Below are 20,519 nucleotides of genomic sequence, written 5' to 3' on the forward strand. Positions count from 1 at the left end.
ACTATTTCACACAAGTTTGCGTACGTGTGTATGCATAAGTAGTTGTGTGTACACACTTACACTTACACTATCACACACACCATTACAATGTCATCTTACTCATGTTTAATGATGCCTAAATAAAACTAAACATAAATGCAAACAAAACTCTCTCTTGTTACAAGAATTGTTTGGATTCTAAGTGTTTTACTTACAACACAAAACTAAAAAAAAAAACAGAAGGAAAAAACAGCATGCGATTTTACATAGTAAATATAACACAAACACAACAAAACCTATACTATTATACATTACCAAAGAGTGTATACATACATATATGTATACATTGTGCCATGACAAATGATGAACGTTGATGACAATGACATCAAAACTGCTCGAAATAAAAAGAAGAGCAGAGAAGTGAAGAGAAGAACGCTACAGCAAAATAAAAAAAAATCTGTAAAAAAAACTGCAAGACACTTTCATTTCGGTAGCAAAATTTCACAAGTACACAACAGGAAAAAGTATTTTTCATATACAACTCTTGAGTATAGAGTAGAAGCAGTGGCAGCAGCAGCTAAATAATATATGTATTAGAAAAATGTACTAAAATCCTTGTGCAAAAAAAAAGAGAGAAAAAAGTACGGCAGCGTAAAAAAGCACATAAATTGTCAAGTGTTGAAAAATTGTGCTTAAGAGGTTGCAGTCAGTTAGATTTTGTCCCTATACTATTTACTGCGGTATACTTATTTATGTATTCATAGAGTGGGCGGTTTTATATTTAGGTTTGTTCTTTATATTATTTACTTTACACGTTAAAGTTAGATATTTATTTGTCACAATTAATTGGTACATAGTTATGGTAAAATATGAACAACAGTATGTTTGACCTTCAAAAATCATTAAATGTACATATATTATTATTATTTTTGGAAATTCGTAGGTTTAGGTGCACCTAATGAGCAGAAGGTGATTTGGTACTTTTTTGAAATTTGATCTTTTTGGTACTTTTTTGCAATCTTTTCAACCAATAAACATAGAAATACATTTCAAATTGTGTTCTTTACTTAATAAAAAAATATAGGTTTGGTACTTTTTGGAAATTCGAAAAATTAAGGGGTAACAATTTTACACATTATTGGTACTTTTTTATACATGTTTGTCTATAATAGACATATAAATATTTTATTATGACCAATAATGAAATTTACGTAAATAAAATTTGTTTCATTTCAATGCGTTGAAAAAAGTACCAAAAAGGGGTAAAAACAGGAAATCACATTTTATTCCAAATTACCAAGCCAATTTTGATAAAATTTTGAACATTGGTTCCTGCAGCACACAAAAATTAACTAATTGAGTGGTATTTGGAAGTCGAGTGTGAAGATTTAGATAAATTCAATCCATATCAATCTGTGATCACTCATATTTTATATCAAGAATCGATTTTTAATATGAAAAATATTAAGATTTTAGGGAAAATAAGCTGAATCTGTGATCACTCATATTTTATAAAAAAAATCGATTTTTAATATAAAAAAACTCAAATATCTTAAATCTTCTTAGTAACTCCACAAATATCGCGATTTTAGTGAAAACAATCTTAATTTGTGATGATAATGATTAATTTGTGATGATCAGGGAAACCGGAAATATGCTCTAAAAAAAGCGTTTTAGGCGCTTTAAATATGCAGTAAAAACTTTAAAATATGCTCTTAAAATTTAAAAAATATGCTCTTAAAAAACAAACTTTTACATAATTTTTAACCAAAAAAAATTTACTTAAATTTTCAAATAAAAATCGTTGTCTATTGGATCTGAAAACATTTTCATACATAGAAAATGTTCTTTCGACATCAACAGATGTTACAGGAGCTAATTTAAAAGACAATATTTCTTTAACACTTAGAACGGTTAAGTTTGAATTAGAACTAAAATTTGATATTTAGATGGAGCTATTATTATTATTAAAATAGGCTGTGCCGAATCTTATATACCCTTCACCTAATTATACTTCAAAATAAAAAATTTTAATATTTTTAGGTGAACAAAAATTTTTTTTCAGTTTTTTAATTTTTTGGGAAAAAAATTTTTTTTTTTAGGTGAACATTTTTTTAAATTTTTTAATTTTTTCGATAAAAATTTTTTTCGAATTGTTATTTTAAATTTAAAAAAAAAAATTTCTGTTTTTTAATTTTTTTTGGTGAAAAGCCATCTATTTTTTAATTTTGAATTTTAAACAAAGGATGTAAAAACGTGTAACACAACAGCGAAAAATAAGTAAGACAAAATTTGTTTTTGATAAACTCAAAATATGCTATTAAACAGTAAAATAAGCTCTAAAAACGCACAATATGACATAAATATGCTCTTAAAACAAATATATGCAAAAATATGTATTTAAGGGTAAAATATGCAAAAATATGCACTAACAAATCGATGCCAAAATTCTTAAATAGTTCTGAAACGTGTAAATATCTTATCCATGTGCTCATTAGACTCACCAGAAAAAACATGCATTTGCATATTTTGGTTTCCCTGGTGATGATACTACAAAAAAACTCAAATATCTAGATCAGTCATATTTTATACCAAAAACCGATTTTTAGTATAAAAAAAACTCAAATATCTTAAATTGTTAATAACTTTGTAAATACTGCGATTTTAGGTAAAATAAGCTCAATCTGTGATCACTCATATTTTATAAAAAAAATTGATTTTTAATATAAATTAACTAAAATATCTTAAATCTTCTTAGTAACTTCTCAAATATATAATAATCTTAATTTGTGATCACTCATACTAAAAATCAGTTTTTATTATAAAAAAAACTCAAATATCTTGTAGATAAATCCGGGTACTTTGTTACTTTTTTTAAAATATGAATACAGATTTGAATTGTTTAAGACATATCTGTATCTCAAAAAATGTCCGCAAAGTGGAGTATTTTGAAAATTCAAACTTGACGGGTGTTCAAGAGTGAAAAGGGAAATTGATATTTTTTCTCATAGTAGTACTTTTATAATATTATAAATTACTAGTTGATCACCTCGGCTTCGCCCGGTAATGTTAGTTCTTCAAGTTTCTCCAACCCACGCACACCAGCCTGTTCTTATTTATTTGCAAATAAAATATGTAATTTGTACTGCATACCTTAGGGAGCTTTTTATTACAGTTGACTGGACTCACAAAAAAAAGAATTTCCGAGTTTTGCTCGGAATTTTTGAATTTTTTTTTTACAAACCATCTCCTGAAAATTTCGAATCGAATAATAAAAAAATCAGCCAAATCTCTCCAGCCGTTCTCACGTGATGACATTACATACATGGACCATTTCATTGTTATATATCTTATATATAAATAGGCCACACGTTTTTTCTAAAAGGTTATTTTCTATATATTTGCAGAACATCATTTTTTTTAAAATTCTTTCCATAAAAATGGTAAAAAGCGTTTAAAAGTGGTCGAATTTCGGCCACCGGGCGATCCTAGTATAGATTAAACTATCGACATAAATGCTAGCTAATGTGCAACGTAGTGAATTTAAAATCAAACAAAGCGAGAACTTTTTGAATTTTTTATAACAATGTACCTAGAAATGTGAAATTCACAACCATATATACTCTATGGTTGTGAATTTTATGTATATCAAACAAAAAACTAAAACTTTGTGAAAAGGAGCGAATAAATTCAAAAAGAATCTATTGGTTTTTATGATCGATATCTCATTGTGTTTCCATTGCATGTGGCTTTGCGATAAAGTAATAAATCTGAACAATTTCTGCTGTTTTCGATTTTTAATAATTTTTTAAAATTTAAAAAATTTGCTATTTTCACGTAAACAATTTATTTTTTGCTTCAAATTCTGTAAAAATGAGCGAATTCACTTAATTTTGAATAAATTCGAAAATAATAAATCGATATTTATGATCAATATTTTGTTTCGTTGATATTACATGTGGCTTTGCGATAAAGTAATAAACCTGAAAAATTTTTGCCGTTTTCGATTTTAAATGATTTTTTTAAATGAAAAAAATTTGCTATATTCACATAAAAAATTAATTGTTTGCTTCAATTTGTTATTATAACTCCGAAAATACTGAGCCGATTGAAACGTAATATATAAACGTCTTAAAGATTATGTAAATCTCAACTTTTCTAGGTTTATTTTAATAACATTGGACTAACCCTTTTTGAGTTATCATTAATTATGTGGAGAAACGTCTGAAAAAAAATTATAATCTTATTTAAAAATTTAAAAAGAAAACCTCTCCATAGAATTTCAAATTTGGACCATATGTATACTACTGGTTCCACAATATATCAAAATTGAGTAGTGGTTCAAAAAGCCTTTAAATTTTTTTTCGGTTTTGTATCCTTGTGTTATTTATTATACTATAATCACAGTCAAATATTTTAACACTTTCGAAGGCAAAAACACATATATTAAAAACTACCCAACAAATCGTATTAAATTTGTAAAATAATGTTTTTTAAATAATAAGTGAGAGAGCTATAATCGGCTGTGCCGAATCTTATATTCCCTTTACCAAATTATATTTTGAAATAAAAATTTTAACAAAATTAAAAAAAAAAATTTAATTTTTTTCAAAATTTATTGTGAAAAAAAAGTATTGGAAACAATTTATTTTAAAATTTCAATTTTAAATTTTTTTTAAATTTTTCGTTGCAAAGGACTTTGAAATATCTACCACTAGATATTTATATTATCTATATTAATGACTTAGTAATACAGATATAGATCAAAAAAAGGTAAAAAATCGAGTTTGTTTTTCCATATATCTCATTTGTGGGCCGATTTTCTCGATTTTATATAGCAACCGAATCGGTTCTATAGCGGATATATTGATATATGAATCATCTATGTAAGTTATTTGGTGGCTAAGGAAAGTTGATTTCAACATATACACGCAGAGAAAAAATATAGTTGGGCATGGTTACTGTAACCATTTCAATATTGTTACAGTTTTATAACTATATTATAGTCACAGTTACCATTTACATGATTGTGGTAACCATAGTATGGTTAATTTACGATTTACATGATTGTATCAACCATATATATGGTTACAGTAACCAAATATATGTTTGTGAATTGAATATGGAATTATCATATTATGTTGATCTCGGCTTAAGGCTTATCATAATCTCAGACCAATATTATTATGATAAAATTATTCATCATAAATATGGTTGCCACAAACATATATTTGTTTACTCTAACCATATATATGGTTGATACAATCATGTGAATCGTAAATTAACCATATTATGTTTACCACAATCATGTAAATGGTTACTGTGACTATAATATAGTTAAAAATCTTGTAACACTATATAAATGGTTACAGTAACCATGCCCAATTATATTTTTTCTCTGCGTGTAGAGGGTCAGACGGGCATGGTAATACCGACTCCACTATGTATAACGATCCAAAATATATATACTTTGTGGGGTCTCAAATGAAAAATGTAGAAATTACAAACTGAATGACAAATTTATATACAATAGGGTGGGTCGATTTTTTCACGAAAAATCGTATAGCAGAAACGCATTCTACGGAAAATTCTAAAAAATGTTCCCCAAGAAACTATAGGTCTAAAATCAAATCCTATTCTTGAGGAAACTTTCTTAGAATTTTCCATAGATTGCATTTCTGCTATACGATTTTATACTTTTCGAACCACCATACAATTCGACCCAGCCTAATATATGCCCTTGCCACTCATGGTGAAAGGTATAATAATTTCATAATTTTACTGCACAGAGAAAACTGATTCATAGTAGCAACCGAATTTGTTGTCAATCGAATGATTCTGCCTTAATGACAGAATTTTGCAGTTGTAGCTACAAAATTTTAGAAGTGCTAACGAAAGTTTAGTGGCCTCAACCGAAATTCTTCTTTATTTACAGATTTTCTGTTGTTATAACCAAAATCGAATCTATATTCTCTGAGTATATTTAATAATAAGCATTTAGCTCAACTAAAGACTTAATTCGTTAAGTGTTCCTACATTTGCTACTATTTAAGGTTTTACTAAATCATCCATAGGGTATTTAAAAGTCAAATACAGTATAAGTAAAAGTATTTTTTTCCATATATGTACGTTTATTTTTGTCCTGTTTTCTTTTTTGGCATCATATTTTATTATGCTGCCTGCCTGCTGCCATAATAATATTGTATCTCTTACAGGTTTGTAACTTATTGTGCAACCAACAAACCAAATAGAAACTGCTGAAAAGTTTTGCATGATAATTCAAGTGGATGAACTTCTCGAAAGTCACAAATAATTCTGTTGCAAACTGCATGAAAAAAAGTGGTTTCAAAATAATTTCATTTTTATGAGATAGAATTTTTGGTTACAGAGTTTTTTTTTTTGTTATACATATTTTTCTGGTTTAATATATAGAAATAGAAGTTGAATAGATTAAAACTAAACTTGTTGAAAATAAATGATTATTTTTTTAATGGTTTTAATTTGTTGGCTGTTTGTTTTATATTGTATTTTAGAACGAGGTGACTTTATTATGTACGAGTTGGCTATTGCATTGAGTGAAACAGATGATGTGGATGTAGTAAATGAGGAGAGATGGCTGAACAATTTGGAAGATGTTGTGGAATTTTATGGCAACAAATTGACTGTGTTGAAGGTAAGATAATATAAAAATTTCCAAAAAAATTATTATAAATACTGTCAGACTTATGAGTATTATTCTATTTCAATTTGCTTAGAATTTTGTACATTTTAACTTTAATGTCCTTTTCTCTTAATAATATTTTCATTATAAAATCTTCCTTAATTGGAAACATTGTAATTTAATTAAGTTATTTACTAGCCAACAAAACATTTTTTTTCGCTTCATTAAGTTCATTTTCAACACAATCAAAATTTGCATAAAATATTATATAAAATTTAATTCATTTTTCTTTAACTTTTACTAAATAAACAACAATTTATTTACCTTAATTTAGTTTCTTTCTACTGCGTATTTTAGTCTTTATTAAAATGTCATCTTTTAAAATGACCATTTTATATTATCTTTTTCATATTTCTAACATGGTACTTAGTTAGACATTTTCTTGTGTTTTTATTTTGGTTTATATTTTTTGTTTTTGTTTTATTATATTATATATTTTTTAATTAAGGACATAATTTGTAAATGTCTTGTAGTTATTAAAGCTCATCAACACACAGCTCAAAAGCATGAATGAAAAACTGTCCGTCTGTCTGTTGCAAGTATTATGACAGGAAAATCTTTTGAGAAGAATGATGGAAGAATAAATATTTATTTTATTTTATATTTCATTTCATGTTGTTGTTAAATGAATATTTTCTTAATTCTCTTAGTTAAGTTTCATTAAAACAAGAGACAAGTGTTGATTTAAGTAGTCATTAACATTTGAGATAGAGAAATTGTTTGCATATTTTGTTTTGTTGTCTTTCGAAAATATTTGAATATTTTATTGTGTTAATGAAGAATGTAATTTGAAGTGAGATAAAGGATCTTTTTTGGATAATATAAAAAGGATATGGTAATAATTATGGCTTTTAGATAATAGTGATGCTATAAAACTACTGCAAGGATCTGTATTAAAAGCGTTTTACAGTGGGGTCTGGCGAAAATACAAATTTTCGTTAATAATTCCCAGTTAGTATATGTGAATTTTAATATAAGACATCTAAGAAAAACATGAACAGGGCAAGCAAGAATCCAAGTCCCGATCTACCGAAACTTTGCTCTCGGATAACGAAGCATAATTAAACAAGGCCATAATTCTTACTTCATACTTAATTTTTACTTGTACAAACAGATTCGTGATAGCAACCGAATTTTTTGCCAATCGAATCATTCGGTTGCACACATAGAATTTTTCGGTTCTATCAATAGTTGATAAAAAAGAATTTCGGTTGAAGCAACCAAACTTTTGTTACCCTTTCCAAAATTTTGTAGCCACAGCTGTAAAATTCTGTCACTAAGGTAGAATCATTCGATTGGCAACGAATTCGGTTGCTAACATGAATCTGTTTTCTCTGTGTACTCATTAAGTCATAGTCTATAAGTCCCGGTCCACACTGTGAAACATTTGCTGCAAAACATTTTTAAATTCTCTTTTGAAACTGCATTCGTGTCCACACAGTGAAGTTTTTGCTTTTCAGTTTTTGACATTTCTGTACAGTACGAATACGAACGAATAACTGTGGATGACATACTCAACAAAAACTTCATGTACATGAAACAAAGTTCCCTTTTTCATTCCTCTTTCCCCTTTCATCAACAAACTCAAATGTTTTGCAGCAAATGTTTCACAGTGTGGACCGGGACTAAGTTGTAGTTAGCCGACGGGAACCGAAGCATTTATCTCGTCGGATTGTTGTAGTTAGCCAATGATAGCTGAAGAATGTATCTCCTCGGATACATCCATTACCCGTTAGTCGTTAGCCGACTTAGAGCAGAAACATTTATCTGGTCGCATTATATTCAATAGCTACACGCAGAGAAAAAATATAGTTGGGCATGGTTACTGTAACCATTTAAATTGTGTTACAAGTTTTTTAACTATATTATAGTCACAGTAACCATTTACATGATTGTGGTTAATTTATGATTCACATGATTGTATCAACCATATATATGGTTACAGTAAACAAATATATGTTTGTGACAACCATTTATATGATGAAGGACTTATCATATTATGGTGCTCTCGGCTTAAGGCTTATCATAATCTGAGACCAACATATTATGATAAAATTATTCATCATAAATATGGTTGCCATAAACATATATTTGTTTACTGTAACCATATATATGGTTGATACAATCATGTGAATCATAAATTAACCATATTATGGTTACCACAATCATGTAAATGGTTACTGTGACTATAATATTGTTAAAAATCTTGTAACACTATTTAAATGGTTACAGTAACCATGCCCAATTATATTTTTTCTCTGCGTGTAGTCCTAAGCTATCATCTCCTTGGATTGCATCCGTTGGATTTACTTTATAACAATAAGTCGTTAGCCAACCGAGAGCCGAAGCTTTTATCTCGTCGAATCCTCTATTGGAAGCTTTGCCTATTAACAATTATATCCCAAAGATACAAGACAGCTCTTTGTTAAAGAAGATTTCAAAGGAAGCAGACATTTGAAGAACCTGGAGGGAGTAAGCATATTCCGGTTGGAAACACAAACAGCATCACAAGACAAATTTTAGTACTCTTTCTGTAGACAAATTTTAGTATTTCTTCGATATGTATTAAAGGTGTTGCATAGAAAAGTATTTGTACTTTTTCTTTTAGTTCTTTTTTCATAGAAAATTTTAGTAGCTCTTCTATATGAAAATGGTTAGTACTGTTTCTATAGAAAAATGTTTTATAACATTTTAATAGAATCATGTTTTTCTCTTAGAAACATTTTAGTACTTTTCACTTTTCACATGTTAGTACTTTTCCCTTAGACATATTATATTACTAATGCCTTAGAGACTTTAATACTTTGTTCCAAAGAAAAATTTCAGTACTTTTTTCCATAGAAAAAATGTTAGTACTTTTTCCCTTATATATATTTAAAAACTTTGTTCCAATGACAATTCTTTGTACTTTTTCATTTAGGACTTTTTTCCATAGAAACAGTTCATTTATTTTTTGCACAGTACTTTTTCCCTTAGAAACATTTTAGTTAGTACTTTTTCCCGAAGAAACAGTTTAGTACATTTTTCCATAGAAACATTTATGAACTTTTCCCCTTAGAAATAGATTAGTATATTCATCTTAATTTAATATTTAAGCACTTTTTGGCTTAGAACAATTTTAGAACTTTTTACTTTTAGTACTTTTCCCTTAGACAATGGTTAGTACTTTTGCCTTTATACAATGTTTTAGTACTTTTTATATAGATAAATATAATTTTCGTAATTGAAAACACATTTTTGTTTTTTTTTGTGTTTCAATTACGAAAATTATCTATTCAATAATTTTTGTATTTGAAATTCAACCAATCACGAAAATTGTATATTCAAATGTCAAAATAATCAAATTCAAAACTCAAAATTCAATACAAAATATCAGAAAATTTTGTTTTTCAGCAAATGAATACTTGATTTAATTATGAAATAATTGAAACCAGTTCAATATGGGATAAATGTTTAAATAGAAATATAATTTTTTCTGTGTTAGAAAAATTTTAGTACATGAAAACACAAAAAATAACAAAAATGTGTTTTCAATTGAAAAAATTATCTATTCAATAATTTTTGTATTTAAAGTTCAACCAATAACGAAAATTGTATATTCAGTTGTCAAAATTATCAAATTCAAAACTCAAAATTCAATACAAAATATCAGAAAATTTTGTTTTTGAGCACATGAATACTTGATTCAATTATGAAATAATTGAAACCAGTTCAATATGTGACAAATAGTTGAATTGAAACGGTTTAAGAAATAGTTTTTTCTGTGTAGAACAATTTTAGTACTTTATTCCTTAAAAGCATATTTTTTTTTAGTAATTTTTCCCTTAGAAAGGGTAATTTTTCCCTTAAATACAGTTTAGTACTTTTTCCTTTAGAAAATGTTAGTACTTTTTTTCCCCTTAAATACATTTTAGTACTTTTTGTAGCAGTTTTTTTATACAGCAGATTCTTTGGCTGGAATCGAACCCTCAAATTTCAGACTTGAAGACCTAGAAGAACTTAGTAACTTTTCCTTTATAAAATTTGAGTATTTTCTCCTTAATTTAAATATAATCAAATAAAGCTTTTATCTTCAAAACCTGCTTATTAAAATTTAAATAGCTTATTTTATAACAGTTTAGTAAATTGTTGCTTAAATTTATATAGTAACTAGAAATAATTTGTGCTGCAAATTAATAAATCGTCAATGTTTCCAACACATTTGTTAGAAACATGTTTTACTATTAAGAACATCCTTTGACATCCTGTTAAAACATTTAATCATAATGTTTGTTATACATTGTATGTAAAATGTAGAAAATATACAAAAACATTAAACAACTACTAGAACAAATAAACATTTCCTTAATTTTCCACTCTAAAAACATGACAAACATTCACAAAAACAAGAAAACAAACTAAATTAAGGATGTGTTTTCCTTTGAACGACAAAGAGTGTAGCTGTGTAGCTGTGTGTCTGCATGTATTTAACATGTTAAATAACTTCATTTATTTTATTATAATATAGAGCAGAAAACTCATTAATACAAATTTTGTCATTTTGTTATTTGAAGTGCTGTTGCTGTTGCTGCTGCTGTTTTCATTCATCCTGGTCACATACTTTAAGTTACAACAGCAACATCATGTTCAGCTCAGCTCTGCCATGTTCATGTTAAAATTTGTTAAATAGTAAATTATTTTTGTAAAGCTTTCACCAGAAAACCTGACAGTATTTATGTATTGTATTGTATGTTTGTAAGTATGTATTTTAGGCTAAAGGTTTCTTCTTTCATATGCCAGGATCATAAATATTCATACAAGTGTGACATGTGTATAAATTTTAAGAGAGTATCTATCTGCTCTGGGTGTGTGTTTGTTTTTGTGTGTTTTTGAAAAGGGTGACAACAACATCTATTTAATCTTAAGACAACAATCTTTTCACAAATATAGAAATGTAAATATTTCAAAGATTCCAAAAATGTGCCAGAGCCTGAGAGATTTTCTAAACACATTCATTCATTTATACATATATTTGTTTATATCTTAATATTATGTATACCTTTGTATTACTATGCATATTACCTGTAAAATGTAAAATTAATTTTCCATTATTTATATATTTTACAGAACGTGCCTATTTATGAAAATTTCTCCCAAGATTTATTACAATGGATTGAGCAGAAATTTAATTTAACCCATCAGAATGTTTACAATCAACTAAGGAGCAGATCTCAATTGCTGTGTACCTCGGATGGCGTTTGCTACAACTCCAAGAATATTGGCTGCTATTGCTGTCCATTCTAAGGCATTCTAAGTGTGTTAACATCAACATTTTCCATTTTATTTTAATATTTATTAAACAAATAAATATACATATGTAAATACATATAAATAAAATTTACTTAGAAGGCCTAAGAAATATTTATCAATATTAATATGCAATGTGTGTATTTGAATTTGCATGGCAGTAATATTTGCAATTTATAAATAGCAGGTAAACATTTGTATTGATTTACATACTTAGATTTTAACAAGAGAATTGAAATGTTTCCTTATGTATATACGATACATTCAGGAGAGAAATTTACATGAAATTATGGTTAATGTAAGTAAATATATGCGGATATATAAAAAAAGAATATGTTTTGCTAGTATTCAGAGGTAAAATTAATACACTTCGTTGTACTATAAGGAAAATTTAAACAAAGGTAAATAAAAACAAGTAATAGAGCTATATTCGGCTGTGCCGAATCTTATATACCCTTCAACAAATTATACTACAAAATACAAATTTTAAATATTTTTAGGTTTTTTAATTTTTTGTTAAAAATGTGTTTTTGAATAGTTTTTTAAAATTTAAAATTTTTTTTGTTAAATTTTTAATTTTTGTTTGTTTTTAAAATTTTTTTTGGTGAAAAAAAAAATTCGGTTTAAAAAATATTTTTTTTCGATTTTGACCCATTGTAGGTCCAACTTACTATGGTCTTATATACGTCGTTGCAAAGGTATTTGAAATATCTATCATTAGATATCCATATTGTCTATATTAATGACTTAGTAATTCAGGTATACATACAGTGGTGGCCAGGAATTTAAGACAAAATTGTTTGCTAAATTCCACGTGATTGTCAATTATTTTTTCAAATATTTCCACAAATATGTATGCATGAGGACTGTTTTAACACACACGTGTGTTTTATTCGACTGTGTCAATTCATACATATTCACCACGAACACATAAAATTTTTCTACAACTTGACCAAAAAAATTTATTTTAAATAAACCTATTTTCTCACAATTATATCATTATATTTTTATTATTATAAAATATTCGGACAAAATTTCGTATTTTTAGTTCCATTAGTTTCGGTCATATCATGTTATTAACAGCGGATGTTCGCTGAGATGGGTCAACGTATTTCCACATATCTTTGTCCATATATGTTTTACCGATTTTTCCAGACATTTTTCAGAAACTAGAAACATTAATAATAAATTTCATACCCTTAGAGGTCCTTTTATTTTGGCTCTATCGCACTTAAAATTCAGTTGATGAAAAAAATTCAAGTATTTGTCTTAAATTGGTGGCCACCACTGTATGTCAAAAATAGGTCAAAAATCATATCTCAGCCATTTGTGGACCGATTTTGCTGATTTTAAATAGCAAACTTCTCGAAAGCATGCCTGACAGAATTATTGAAGATTTGGATCCCGAAGATATCTGGGGTCTTCAGAAAATTTATTTCAACAAACAGACGGACATGGCTTAATCGACTCCGTTATCTATATGGATCCAGAATATACATATATACTTTATAGGGTCGGAAATGAAAAATATAGAAATTACAAACAGAATGACAAACTTATATATACCCTTCTCACGAAGGTGAAGGGCATAACAAGTAAGATGCTGTGCCGAAGCTTATATACCCTTCACTAAATTTTACTTTACAAAAAAAAAAATCTGGTTAAAAAATATTTTTCTCGATTTTGACCCATTGTAGATACCATGGCCTTATATATGCCATTACAAATGTCTTATTTCTATATTAATGACATAATAATCCAGATATAGATCAAAAAATTGAGGTTGTCCTGGTTTTTCCTAATATCTCAGCCATTGTATTTAGTAAAGGTGAAGAAAAATCTAAAAATTGTATAAAAAATCCCAAAAAATTTGGTAATGTTGTAATACTTGGTTAGAAATTTATTTCATGCCATTGAATTTGGCTTTCAAAAGCTTTTTCGAAATAAATCTGACATTCAATAGGGCATAGTAGAGGAGCAATCAAGTTTAAATTTTGACTATCAACTCCAAAGGGGTCTCAATATTGTGCACCTACAAATGAGAAATCAAAGAGTTTGATATACGAGAGTGGGTCAAAACATCCTTGTCTTTTTGGATGAAACATAGGTTTTTGGACTTTCTAAATCCGGAGAATATAGCGGAAAAATTGGCATTTGGATTTTTGCAATGGAAACTGCACATGTCTAATTACTTTTGTTCACCCGATTGTGAGCAAACGCGGCAGCCATCTAGCGGAATGCTTACTCATACCCAAGTGATCATTCAAAATTGAAACCACTGAGCCTATGGCTTCCAAAACATTTTCGATCTCCAATCGGGTGTAGAGACCTCTACTGGACGTCCGGAATGTTCAGCATCGTGATCGATTAGGCCTATAATTTTCCAAAACCCGCTATTACTCTTTGCTGCCTGGAAAAAAAGTAGTTTAAGGAACTTATAATGTTTTTATATATATTTCAAAGGTATCTCAACAAGGATATCTTTAAAATGGAAATCGCCTGAAATATGCTAATAGACGGTTCCATAATTTAACTTATTTATTTGAGAATCATAAACACGTTCTAACTGGTTTAAAATAAGTTTATACCGTAAATTTAAAGAATTTAAATATAAATTTAAAACAATGTCCTATTTCCTTTTATAAAGAATACCCCTATTTTAACAAATAAACTTACACTTTCACACTTTTCATAGCAAAAAAAGTATAAATACTCTTAAGGGAATTTAGCTCATTTTCTTAAGGGATATTTATACACATTTTTTTTTCTTTATTTTAATATTTTCTTCCTTATGATCTAAAAGCCTTTAGGGATAAAATACACAAAAAGGAAACACATTTGCAAGGCAAAGGCAACAAATGCGAGTTGCAGGAAAACAAACCAGGAAGTCTTTAATAGAATCCAACTGATTTACTGAAAACTAAAGTGCTAACAAATTTATATTTGTAAATAAATGTTTATTGTTTTATTGTTAATACATATGTATTTATATAGAAGGGAAAATGGAGCAAAAATTAGTTAAGCATTATTGCTATTTAAAATACTAAGAATAATACTACTTAAGGCTTTTAAACTTAATTAGTTTCAATATAAAACAACAACTTTAAAAACATAGCCAAGTTTAGCTATATAAAAAAAGTAAAAGTCCTTGATTAATCACTATAAACTGAAATTAAGTTTTTTGTTTTCGTTTTATGTCCTTGTTTCTAACTCTGTTTCATTGTGTCTAAACATTTTATTAGCCTTTCAGTGTTGTTTTATTTTTCTGTATGTGTTTATTCTTCTAAAGATAAATGACCTGGTTATTTAAGTGTTTTTTTGTTGCTTGTATTTTTTATTTGTTTTACAACTCATTAAACAGCAAAAAGTAGTGACCAAAATGAGAAAGAAGGTTAAATTAATTAGGGTTTTATGGATTTATGTATAATAATCGATTTTTAAAAGGCAACAACATCATGTTTACATTGAAAAGGGACACAAAAATAAACTATTTTATATGACAAGAATGTCAAAGACAATTTAAAAGCTTTGGTGTAATTAACAAAACATATTTAGAGTTTAGAAAGTCTTAAGTAGTTTTTAATTATGAATATGACAGGATATTTGAAAAATTACATATTTTGACAAATTATTTATGTTATTATTATTAGAGGTCTCAAAAATTGTAAGACGGACAAAAATCCAGTTATAAGCCGTCACCCCCGCTAGAAGTTCTAGGGACTGTTAATATTCGTTCTAAATATTAGGATGATTGGATGACGTTAACGTGTGGCCAACGACTCCCAAGTTTGGAGATGGATTTACAAGGGAAAAATGCATTTTTTAAATTTTTTTGTAAAAATTCTGCCATTAAATAATTTTTTTTGTGTTTTATTAAAAATTCCCAAGGCCATTATGTGTCTTTTTCATTATTTTGAAAAATATTCAAATAAAAGCATATTTTTATTGGGTGTATGACTTAAAAATGCGGAATTTTGTCACATTTTTAGCTTTTATTTCGAAATATTTGTACAATATAAATTCATTCAAATTACACAGTTCAACAGAAAAAGGCTGGACTAAGCACTAGATTTGATGCACCATGGCTACTTAATTGTGAATAAATTCAAAAATAATTCACCGATTTTTCCGATCGATATATCATTTTGTTCCTATTGCATTTGGCTTTGCGATAAAGTAATAAATATTAATAATTTTTCATGATTTTTTTAAAAAAAAAAAAAAATACAATTTTCATATAAAAAATTTATTTTTTGTTTAAATTTAATATTATAACTCCGAAACTACTAAGCCGATTGAAAAGCAATATATATAAGAAAATTTGTACATAGCATGGGAAAAATATTTTCAAAATTCAATCAATCGAAAGAAGAGCATTAACTACTCAACTTTATGTATATAAAACAAAAAACTAAAATTATGTGAAAATGAGCGAATTCACTTAATTGTAAATAAATTCCAAAGTAGTCAATTGATTTTTATGATCGATATCTCATTTTGTTGCTATTATATGTAGCTATTCGATAAAGTAATAAACCTTAACAATTTCTCAGTTTTCGATTTTTCATGAATCTTTTAAAACAAAAAAAATTAGCTATTTTCACATAAAAGATATATTTTTAGATTAAATTTGTTATTATATCTTCGAAACTATTCAGCCGATTAAAACGCAATATATAAACAGACTAAAGGCTATGTAAATTTAAATTTCTCTAAGTTTATTTTAGTAATATTGCACTAACCATTTTTGAATTATCAATAATTATGTGGAGAAACATCTAAAAAAAATCAAAATTTTATTTAATTTTTTTTAAAAAAAAACCTCTCCATAGAATTTAAAATTTGGACCCTATTTGTACTACTGGAACCACAATACATCAAAATTATGTATTGGTTTAAAAAGCTTCGAAAATTTTTTCCCTGTGTTATTTGCCATTTTAGCTATGACCTTTTTCCATCGTTCTGGCAACATATCGAACCCTTAGCGCAAAAGTATCGTAAGCGACAAAACACAAATTTTACAGGAGAAGGTTTTTTCGATTATTTTGAAATTTATACATAAATGTTATGATGCGATATAATATAATTTCGTTCAAGCTATTTGTCTATTTCTCAAAAATATTTATAACTTTTGACAATTAAAAATTCATGGAATACTTTATTGAAAAATATGACAAAAAATTTTTTTTATTTAATTTTTGCATATATACAAATTTTTCGAATTGAAATAAAATTGTTATTTATGAATAGTTTTTAATGAAATTTCACAGTTATGTAAAATTTTCTATTTAAAATGGAAAAATAAAAAGGAATTTTGAAATTTGTTATCAGCAATCCCGCAATTCCCAAAAAAGTGTTGAAAAATCCGAAAAATGGAATTTTTTAGTTTTTTGACTTTAATATCCATACCAGGGTCTTAGTTATCGGAACTCTTTACAAAATAATTAAAAGCATATTGAGCCATCTAAAATCGGTTACTAAATTTTGATATCGAATATGCGATTTGAGAATTTTTGTTTTACATAAAAAATAGGTGTTTTTTGAATGGACCTGGTCCCCTCGGTAAGAAAATTTTTTAATGTTTTTTTCAATTAAAATATTTTATGAAAACTTATCTTTATCACAAAGTATAAATTCCTTATACATGCTTTTAGAATTTTTTTGCGATAACTTAAAAAGAAAAAAAGTAATTTTTCCCAAAAAATTAGCGAAAAATAGGCTTTTTAAATTTTTTTAAATTAAAATGCATATAACTTTGGACTTAGTCATAATTTTTAAACACTTCTTTTTGACACATACATATGTTGTTATTCTAATGAAGGAAAACTGGGGAAAATCGGAAAAGATTTGGATACGCTGTTATCAAAAAACTGGAGTAGGTTGGGAAAAACTGTTAAAAATTTTATTTTCAAATGCGAATCTCCTAAGCTAAAAGAGATAATTGATAGCTACGACTAGGTCTTTTGTAGCGCTCGATGAAATGATTTTATATGTGTATTTTTTTTTGAAATCGGAACACAAACATACCCGAGGTGTCCTACATTGAGGACCTTTGGTTGCGCCCCTGGTGGGCCCATGAGGTCCACGTTCAGAACTTAAACTCCACAACACTTCTTCTTTGCGCATGTGAAATTTTATTCAAACCAATCTAACCATTTAGAAGTATTTCCCTCTTTTTTTCTATACCACTGTGTGTCGCTTACGATAAAATTCGTTTACTGTAAAATGTAAACATTGACTTGCGATAAAATCTTACCCCCTATAATTTTGAAGTTATTAACAATTTTAATATTCTGAGAACGCTAAAACATCAGTCCGTCAATAAAATTTTAATTTTTGCAATAAACATAAATTTTTGAAAATGTCGCTTACGATAATTTGGCGCTAATGGCTCGATATGGATTCCAAGCCAAAAGAACTGGTCTTCTATTGAGACCAACAACAAATTAAGTCAATATCGGAAACTCAGTTCCAAAGTTTTTATGAGCAAATTGAAATCCAGCATGAATTTTGGAACGCCTTCCGAAAATTTTGTCATACAATAGTAGTTTGTCCATTTTGCATATTCCTAAAAAGCATTTCTTATTGACTTTCATTTAAAATCGGTTATTGTGTCAGAAACTGTCGAAACTGTGCCTCTATGAAAAATTGAGACATGCTTGGACATGAATATATTTATGCAAAAATGATTACTTAACATCTGTTATCACATAATGATGCAAATAAATTACTTCTTTTAATTTAATTATAATTTGGTAATATTAAGATTATTAGATGTTTCTTTACAAACATTTTCCAACTACTTTGATGTTCAAATATTCCTGTCATAAGTTCAAAAAATTAAAATATCAACAAATGAGAGGGCTATATTTGGTTGTACCGAATCTTATATACCCTTCAATAAATTATACTTTAAAATACAAATTTTATATATTTTTAGGTAAACAAAATTTAAACATTTTTTTAAATTTTTTTTTTTTCAAAATTGTTTTCCAATTTGTTTAAATATTTTTTTAAATTAATTTCTGAAAAAAAATTTTTGCTGAAAAAAAATTTGGATTTAAAAAACTTATTATGGCCTTATTTATATACATCGTTGCAAAGGACTTTGAAGTATTGTCTATATTAATGACTTAGTAATCCAGATATTTTCACGATTTTAAATAGAAACCGAACCGGGTCTATAGCGGATATATTGATGTACGAATCATGTATATAAGTTATTAGGGGACTACGGAAAGTTGATTTCAACATAGAGACGGACAGATGGACATGGATATATAGTAGGGTATTCGAATTATTCGATTTTTCTCTTGTTCGAATGAAACGAATAATTCGAATAAGAGATTTCAACTTGTTCGAATAATTCGATCACACGTTTAAAATTAATCGAATTATTCGAATAATTTAATTTTTTTTAAAAAAAGTAAAGAATGAAGTTTTGATTTTATTTTATTGTTAAAGAAAAACAAAAAATAACGTTAAAGTTAACAATTCAAGTATTGATAATGTTAAAAAACATTCGAAAACAAAGTTCATCATTAAATTTTCATCAGAAATATTCTGATCAGATTAACTCCCGAACAATCTACAAAACAATTGACTAGCAAACCCTTTAGTTTCCATTTTGGAGCTATGCTTTAAACATTTTTAACTAGTTGGACATGGTCCTGAATTCAAATACAATATAAACGTATTAAGATCTGTTTTATGTCGCTCATTAATTCGGGTTTTAAATTGAGTAACTAATTCTTTAGTAAATTAATTACATATTCACTATTTCTAAATTAGTTATAACCAGGGAACCCAAATTATGCAAATGCATGTTTTTTCTGGTGAGTCTAATGAGCACATGGATAAGATATTTACACGTTTCAGAACTATTTAAGAATTTTGGCATCGATTTGTTAGTGCATATTTTTGCATATTTTACCCTTAAATACATATTTTTGCATATATTTGTTTATGTCATATTTTGCGTTTTTAGTGCATATTTTACTGTTTAATAGCATATTTTGACTTTATCAAAAACAAATTTTGCCTTACTTATTTTTCGCTGTTGTGTTACAGGTTTTTACTTCCTTTGTTTAAAATTCAAAATTGAAAAATAGATGGCTTTTCACCAAAAGAAAAATTTAAAAAACAGAATTTTATTTTTAAAATTTAAAATAACAATTCGAAAAATTTTTTTATCCAAAAAATTAAAAAACTGAAAAAAAAAATTTTTTTCACCTAAAAATATTTAAATTTTTTATTTTGAAGTATAATTAGGTGAAGGGTATATACGATTCGGCACAGCCGAATATAGCTCTCTTACTTGTTTTAATATAAAATAAGCACTATTTTAATAATAGCTCCATCTAAATATCAAATTTTAGGTCTAATTCAAACTTAACCGTTCTAAGTGTTAAAGAAATATTGTCTTTTAAACTTGCTCCTGTAACATCAGTTGATGTCGAAAGAACATTTTCTATGTTTAAAAATGTTTTCAGATCCAACAGACAACGATTTTTATTTGAAAATTTAAGTAAAT

General features: G+C 27.2%; 1 protein-coding gene across 1 annotated transcript in view; it reads left to right on the forward strand.

Moving 5' to 3' along the window:
* LOC135954596 (uncharacterized) overlaps nt 1–12,097 on the forward strand; it is a 37,851-nt gene extending 25,754 nt beyond the window's left edge. Inside the window, exons 3-4 of the mRNA XM_065504787.1 lie at nt 6,513–6,652; nt 11,807–12,097. Coding sequence (XP_065360859.1) covers nt 6,513–6,652; nt 11,807–11,983 — 317 coding nt within the window. The 3' untranslated portion in view covers nt 11,984–12,097. The remainder of the gene's footprint in view (nt 1–6,512; nt 6,653–11,806) is intronic.
* Nucleotides 12,098–20,519: the final 8,422 nt, after the last annotated feature.

This window comes from Calliphora vicina, chromosome 3 (genome assembly GCF_958450345.1).
Source record: "Calliphora vicina chromosome 3, idCalVici1.1, whole genome shotgun sequence".
NCBI lineage: Eukaryota > Metazoa > Arthropoda > Insecta > Diptera > Calliphoridae > Calliphora > Calliphora vicina.